Source organism: Lycorma delicatula, chromosome 1 (assembly GCF_047948215.1).
Source record: "Lycorma delicatula isolate Av1 chromosome 1, ASM4794821v1, whole genome shotgun sequence".
Classification (NCBI taxonomy): Eukaryota; Metazoa; Arthropoda; class Insecta; order Hemiptera; family Fulgoridae; genus Lycorma; species Lycorma delicatula.
In genome coordinates this window covers 95,845,673-95,853,361 of record NC_134455.1, presented here as the reverse complement: position 1 = coordinate 95,853,361, position 7,689 = coordinate 95,845,673, and the positions used below count along the sequence as shown (strand labels likewise).

The 7,689-nt window shown below is 27.5% G+C and overlaps 1 protein-coding gene across 1 annotated transcript in view; it reads left to right on the top strand.

Annotated features, from left to right (window-relative positions):
• Positions 1 to 2,642: 2,642 nt before the first annotated feature.
• LOC142317573 (uncharacterized) overlaps positions 2,643 to 7,689 on the top strand; it is a 45,166-nt gene continuing 40,119 nt past the window's right edge. Inside the window, exon 1 of the mRNA XM_075354131.1 lies at positions 2,643 to 2,979. Coding sequence (XP_075210246.1) covers positions 2,643 to 2,979 — 337 coding nt within the window. The remainder of the gene's footprint in view (positions 2,980 to 7,689) is intronic.

The following is a 7,689-nucleotide window of genomic DNA, read 5'->3' as shown; positions in this document are numbered from 1 at the left end:
AAGGAAATATATTAAACCCACAAAAATAATAAATGCGATAATATGTATAAATTACAATTATGATAATATCACAAAAATCTATCATTACTTCCAATGATTTCTTCAGATAATGCATTTTGTGACTTGAATATAACTCTAGTTATAAAATAAACAGAGATCGATTTTAAACCTTTAAAATATTTAATAGTTTTTATACGATAAATATTATGAGTATCAAACTATGAATTATAAATTGGAAAAAAAAAGACTATATTTTGAGCACGAACAATTTGGATTACTAAAAGAAACTGCTACAACGAGTGTAATGATTTAGAATGGAACTATTTGAGAGATATGATAATTATAATAGGTTTGTGGTCTGAAAAATGTTGTAAATAGTTTACGAAAGGCAAATAACATAAACTGATTATTATAATTTCTATTTTTCGTTGAAATTCAGTTTTATTTTTTGAAATATATAATGTTCTATCTCCTAGAAGTTAAAAACATTTTTGAAGTCAATATATTTCGAATTGCTATTTCTTTGACATTTGATGGCATAAATGTTTATTTTTTATTTATAATCAAGGGACTTTATAACAGTTGTGAGATGAACGCAATTTAATTTAAATTAAACGTTTTTGTTTTTTAATAAATGTGGAGCATTCTATCTTTTAGTAACTAAAGTACACTATTCAATTATAGTCTGAGAAAATTATTCTTTTACACACTACTTAAATCGTGGGCTAAATTTACTTCACTTTTTGTCACAGTACTAAAAAGTAACAGGAATAGAATATTTTTCTTTTCTAAAATTGAACGTTTGTGAGATTATTTTTTTGTACCAATAATTTATAACTAGAGCTTTGATACTGGGACAAATTGAATAGGCATATTTTTTAATTTAAAATTTATTAGAATATGCTGCATATTAATATATAAGTTGGTCAAGATTTTTCTTCAAAAATACGTTAGAATAGTTTCTTCGTTTAGATTGATAAAAGATGTAAACGTGTAAATACTGTAACAACTGCTAGAAAGTTATCTTGCATATAATCACATATTTTAATAACCTAATTCTTATTTTCATCTTATAAGTAAATTATCGTATTTTAAGAAAGCTTTATTAGTTTAAAATCGGGATGGTTACTTTTGTACAGTATATCACATGTTTACTATTATGATTTTTTTTCATTCATTTAATATGTAAACTACTCGTTTCTTTATAGGTTGTAATGCTATTGATTATACGTAAGAACAAATATTTAAAAACCTTATTTTAAAAGGAGAAAAATTATTTGTTTTAAGACTTACAAGTGACAAATTTTTTAGAACATTTAGTGTACGTGTATTGTGGTAGCAAGTGGACAGCATTATAAAATTTAATTAGAAATATTCAGTTTTTGCTAGTATTGTTTTACTTAACAGATAGTCATTCAACTTCTTTTACAAATTGATTGAAAGAAATGTTTTCTTAAGAACGAGTTTAGAATGTAGAGATAGTAATTAAGTATTAATACTGCAGTAAACAATTGCTTCGGCGTTACTATATTTCTGTTGTAGATAAGACGAATATAGATAAAAAATAAATCGACTTGTACATCAGTGTATAATGGCTACACGAAAGAATTGTATGAAACGTATTTTTGTAAGCAGAGTGTAGCCTTTTTGATTTTGTAACTAATTACGATGGAGTGCATAACAAGTTATAAATCAGCGGTACGTTAAATATACTGCTGAATTAAATAAATATACGTAAAATGGACTAATAACTAAAACGGAAACTTGAAGATTTCCTCTTTTTAATTGTCAAATATTTTAAAAGAAATTTAAATTAATAAGAAATAAAATTTAAAATGCTTTCATTTTTATATATAGTGTAAATCACAAATCCCGTAAGGTTAAGTAATCATTTCCCTGTATCCTGTCAGTTTACTGTTAAAAAAAAAGTTGTAAATCGGTGCCGGAATGAGGTTGTTAATTTAAAATGAAGTCGAAGAGAACGAGTGGAAACAGAACAGCCCCGCCAGGTGACAAACTGCTATCAACAGTGTACGTCTACCAGATTAATATCTGACTTGTCGGGTCGGTAGGGCGATGTTGAAGGGATGAGGAGGGGGCTAATGATGGGAGGGGACTTCTCCCTCTTTGCGCTTTCTTTCTGCCGGATACGAAGCGCAGGGGGAGAGGGAAAAAGGTTTTAGTTCGCCGGTTGGCCGCAAAACGCGGGCGGGTGGCCACGGACACAACCACGGGGCGCGGATTGGAGGGGAGACTAGCGCCGTCTCGCTCACACCCGGTGAAAAAAACTGGTGGAGGGGGAGAAAGAATATTGACGAAAAAGGAGAGGCATTGAGGGGCGGACGGGGTGGGTGTGCGGTGCCGGGAAAAAAAAGTGGCGATTCTGACTTGTTTTTGAGCGACAACTCGCAGTAGAGCCGAGATTGGCGACAACGTAGGACCGTTCCGTAACGCTCGGGAGAAACCGGCGCACCTCGCGCGTCTCACGTGGCTTCCCGCGACTTTAACTTTGTTTCAAACTTTATCTATCGATCGATCTCTCGCCGTTTAATTTAACACAGCGCGAGATAGGCCTACGTCATCTGCTGTTTACCGAGGTTATGAAGACTGCTGCGGTGTTGTAGTCCGTCCAGTGGAAAGTGATGCATCTCCCTCGTTCGGAATTGGACGGCAGAGCCATGACCTCCGATTTGTACGCAAGTATTCAGGAGGCACTACAAGAATACCACGGAGAACTGGTACAAACCGGAAGCCCAGCTATTTTATGTTCCGCTCTTCCTTCTCACTGGCGCTCTAATAAATCTCTCCCGGTCGCATTTAAAGTAGTAGCTTTAGATGATATCGTCGACGGTACTGTGGTCACCGTCAGAGCCGGTAACGATGAAAATTACTGCGCCGAACTACGCAACTGCACTGCCATCATGAAAAACCAAGTTGCAAAATTTAACGACCTCAGATTCGTCGGTAGAAGTGGACGAGGTAATGCCGTACAATTTTACACTGTATAATCTGTTTTTTAGTACACCTTCTTACTTTTTATTAATTTTATTATTTACTCTTTTCATTATCAATGTTCAAATTTTTAAACAATTTCTTTCTTCGATAGACTTACCTTTACTTTTAATTAGAAGCTTTAAATGATTTATTAATCGTTACATAGATACAAAATTAACAAACAAGAAACTATAATTTCGAATATAAAATGTTTCGTGGAATATTATTTCCGAATTAGTTTTATAGAATTATAACATTGTTTAAGTTAATAATTATTTGATTTCAGCGCAAGAGTTGTTATATAAGTTTGATTTGTGCGAACAGATTTGAACGAGAGCGGTATAACAACGAATGACTCCGATAGGTAGATGTAGGTAGTGCTACTGACGCCCGCCTCCAAACTGCCTCCCGAACCCATCTCGCCTACACAATCCCCCTCCGTTCTAAATCATTACATCACGATTAAACAATTACTCGTTCATTTAGTCCATTTTATTTTATTGAATGCATTACTCTATGGATAAATTATAAATTGTTTTAAGTCCATACTGTTCATAAACTAAAAATTGCATAATATTTAAGAATGTAGAAATTAACGAAACTTTTTCCAGGAAAGTTTTATAAGTTTTCGGAAGCACTTTATTATGGAATGTTTTGAGTTTTTTACTTTTAACATTCTTTTCTTTGCTTGGAATACGTTCTGTAACCAGAGAGGAAAAGATTATTCTGTCCATTGTTAAAACTGGTTTGTTTATTTAAGAAAGACTTCCGTTTCGTACTCATTGTCATAGTTTTTTTTTTAAATCGCAGCATTTTTAACTCCTTACGCTAAAAATATGATTAGATATCGATGCGAATCTACTGCCTACATTTTAAAAATTATTACATTTACCTATTAGTAATTCTTATAAGATTTTGTTTGTGAGACCATTTTGACTGAATTTCTATATTTACTTTTTTGACTATTCCATAAAAATATTTTCCTTAAACGATACATACGCCGCTATGCAACTGGCTTGTAGATATAACAAAAACTTTTAGTCTGAATGAAAGACTATGATCCATAAAAATTAGAAGTGTAAATAATTACTACATCTGAGGGAAAATGTGATAATGCAAATAGATTATAATTCAGAATTGTATAATTTTAGAAACATTTATTTAATATATATATAATTGTTTATTTATTTTTATTATTTTTTTTATTTATATCTAGATCTTTTAGTTACCAACCACTTTGAAACTTGCACATTCGTATTTTACTATCTTAACTATTCCATAGTAGCTTTAACTATAAATTTTCTCAAATGAAGAAAATTGTTTTCTCATTTTATTAAATGAAGACAGATAATTTCTTACGTTAAAAATCCTTCTAAAATCCCTTATCATAAATTATTTATAACAATAAAAAACTCGCAACAGAATAAAATTTTATATATTTTATCTTATCGTTTGTTACTTAATAAATGGAATATTTTTTATAAATTTCTTAATCATAAAACAAATATCCGTTAGTATATTTTAATATTTTATTGTATTCTGTAAATTTGCAAAAACATGCACTTACATAAGTTGTTTTTATTTGTTACATACCGTACGTTAGAAATGTATAAAATGTACGTAAAGTTATTAGTACATAGTTTTCTGAAATTCACACATTAAATCAGTAAAAACTATCAAATAATCTAATACTAGTCATTTTTTCTGTTAACCCCATCAGAACTTCGGCCTAAATTTTTATTTCGTTTTTATTATTAAATTATACGCTATACTATATCTACGATCACTATTTACAAGTACATGCTGTGAATAATTAAAAGGTAAACTAAAAAATTATAAAAAAGTAATTTGTAAAAAAAAAAAAAAATTATAATTCTTCCCATGTATTTCCTCTTTATATTTTACCTCAAAATATTTAAAATTTTAAGATTTATAATAAACTTTTAGTTTAATCACACTAATCTAAGAATAAACTTAAAATTATTTTGGAATATTATTTTTATAACAAAAAGAATAAAATTACAAGTATTATTCCTTTTTTTTAGTCAAAAATAACATTTACTCAAATACATAAATATTTATTTAATAAATATTATAATTACATTAAGTTATTATTATATTAAGTATTTATTACGTATTTTAACTATGCATTATTACATAATGATGAATATTTTTAACACAGCTTAATGCTATCTTACAAGAAATATATATATATGTATTATAAAAATTTCTAAATTTTATGTACTTAACCCAAAAACTGGCCATTAATTTTCTTTTGGAATTACGAAAATTAAGCGTTGTGGAAATTGTATGTTTTCATTAGAATAAAGTAGTTACAGGTGTTCCGGAACTTTCCCTTTAAATTCACTCTTGCCTATATTCATATGTATGCCATATTGTATATCTGTCAACAGTACCCTGTTTCTAAAAATTAAATCAGAAAAGTAATTATATTGAAAAAAAATGGTTCATTTAATTAATTTTGTGAAAGTAGTTTGCACTTACAAACGTATGTGTAAAAATTTAATTGTTAGTTAATAATTTAGATTTACACTAAAATAGAATAAAAAGTTTTTGAGTAAGTAGTTTTGAATAATTTTGGGATACAAATACAATTAATATGATTTACTAATGTCTTTCCCCATAATAGTAATCTATAATTAAATACACAATTTAATAAGTATGTAAATACTTTATTAAACAAATTAATTTAAGAAATAGATAAGTAATTTTGTACAGTTTGATGATCATAAGTTATATTTTTTACTTTACTCTCCAGATTACTTGAAGTTTGACTAGGCTCTAATGTACGTAATAAGAATCCTGTTAAATTTTGTCAAATAGTAGTAGTCTCGTAGTAAGTATAAAACTGTATAGAAAATTTCAGCTTTTTCATTCTCGGCTTAGTATTTGAACATTTATAAGATGACTGTTTAAATAAAAGGTAATTACTTAATGAAAAAAATGACAAAAATACTTATTGAATACTCTACAAATAACAAAGTTAACGAGGTAAATTATAAATAAATTTATGAAAAATATATGAATCTATGAATAATAGAATCTATGGAATTCTCAATTGAATAGTTAAAAATAACAAAGCTAAAACTTTTTATGAAAGGATTTTATAAATTATAATTTTCAGATATTTTATACAATTATATTGAATGAATTAATAAATTGTATTTAGGGAATAAAACTGGTATTTTTACTTAAATTGTGTGAAATTTACAGTTATGCTAAGCTTTTAATTGCTAAATTATCATTGATGTAGCATTCAGTAAAATTTATCTTATAAAAATGAAACTGAATTATATTTTTTTCATTAAAAATAAAAATGATGTCTTCAGCAAAATCAATTAATTTTATTTTGTGTATTATTAAAAAAAAATTAATAATTTTCTTTTTTTATGGAAATTCCATTATAAATTCTTCAAGTTAATATTATATATTTTTTTTTATTAACAAAGGCTATTCAATAAACTGCTACTGCTACTTTTTAAATAATTATTTAGCTGTAGACTAAAAATTCCACATATATTAATAAATCTTCACTAAATAAACTAACTTTTTTGTTTAATATTTCAGTATTTTGAATTTAAAAAAATCCTGAAAATAATCTCAGATTATCAAACGTTCATAAATAATATTCCAATTATTAAATTTAAACTTAATTTGTAGTTATAAAAAGAAGTTTATTAATTCATTTTAAAATTTTTGCTCTATATTTTAATGAATATTTCATTTTATAATGTTCAAACCCGTAAACTGTCAAATAAACCACAAGGTGACAGCAGTTATACTAGTCCTATTACTATTTTGCCGATGAGTTAAACCTTAAAATTAAAAACGAGCTTTGAATAGCATTAAAAAATGTATTTGTTTTTCAACCAATCTATTCTATTATGAAAATCGTATTCAAAAGACTGAAGGAAAAGTATTTAAAAATAATTTTTTATAACTACTTTTTGATCAATTAAAACATTTCGCACCAGTATTAAACGCTCAAATATTATATAAAATATGTCCTTTCATCTGCATCATAACTCTAATACGTATTTTCTCAATTTTCTTGTCAAATGGTGATGTCTGGAATAATTATTATCCTATTACCGCCCATTTCCTAAATAATACCTCGCTATATAAGTAAAAAAAAGGTTATTTTTTAATGAATTTTAATAAAGTAACGAATTTAAAAATAATTAAAAGCAACCACTATTATGACCTGGTTATAACCTGGTGACCTGGTGATATTTAGCGTTGTGGAAAGGAAAAATTATTGTAACGATCAAGCAGTGAAAATGAATAAACTATTCATTTTCATGCAAGTATATCCCACACTGCTACAAAATTTAAATCAAATTTTTATGGAAAAAAATTACTCTCAGACGTAATAATGACTGTTTTTCGTTATGTGCATAATCTAAATTCAAGCAAAATGCAAATATTATATTTTTAATTAAAAAAAAAAATTTTCACTGAAATCATTACTCAGCCCATTATTAAAAAACAGTTTCTCAAAATAATCCTAGATTATAAAGTTCATAATTTGTATAGTTTACAGTTACCTTTTTCCAGATTTCCATGCATTTTTATTACGTTTATTTTTAAAATATAGCTGTAAATTTGGTATGAACCTTCTACAACAAAAATTAATCAAAATGTTTAAGCTTTTCTAATTTCTCTGAGCTTCCT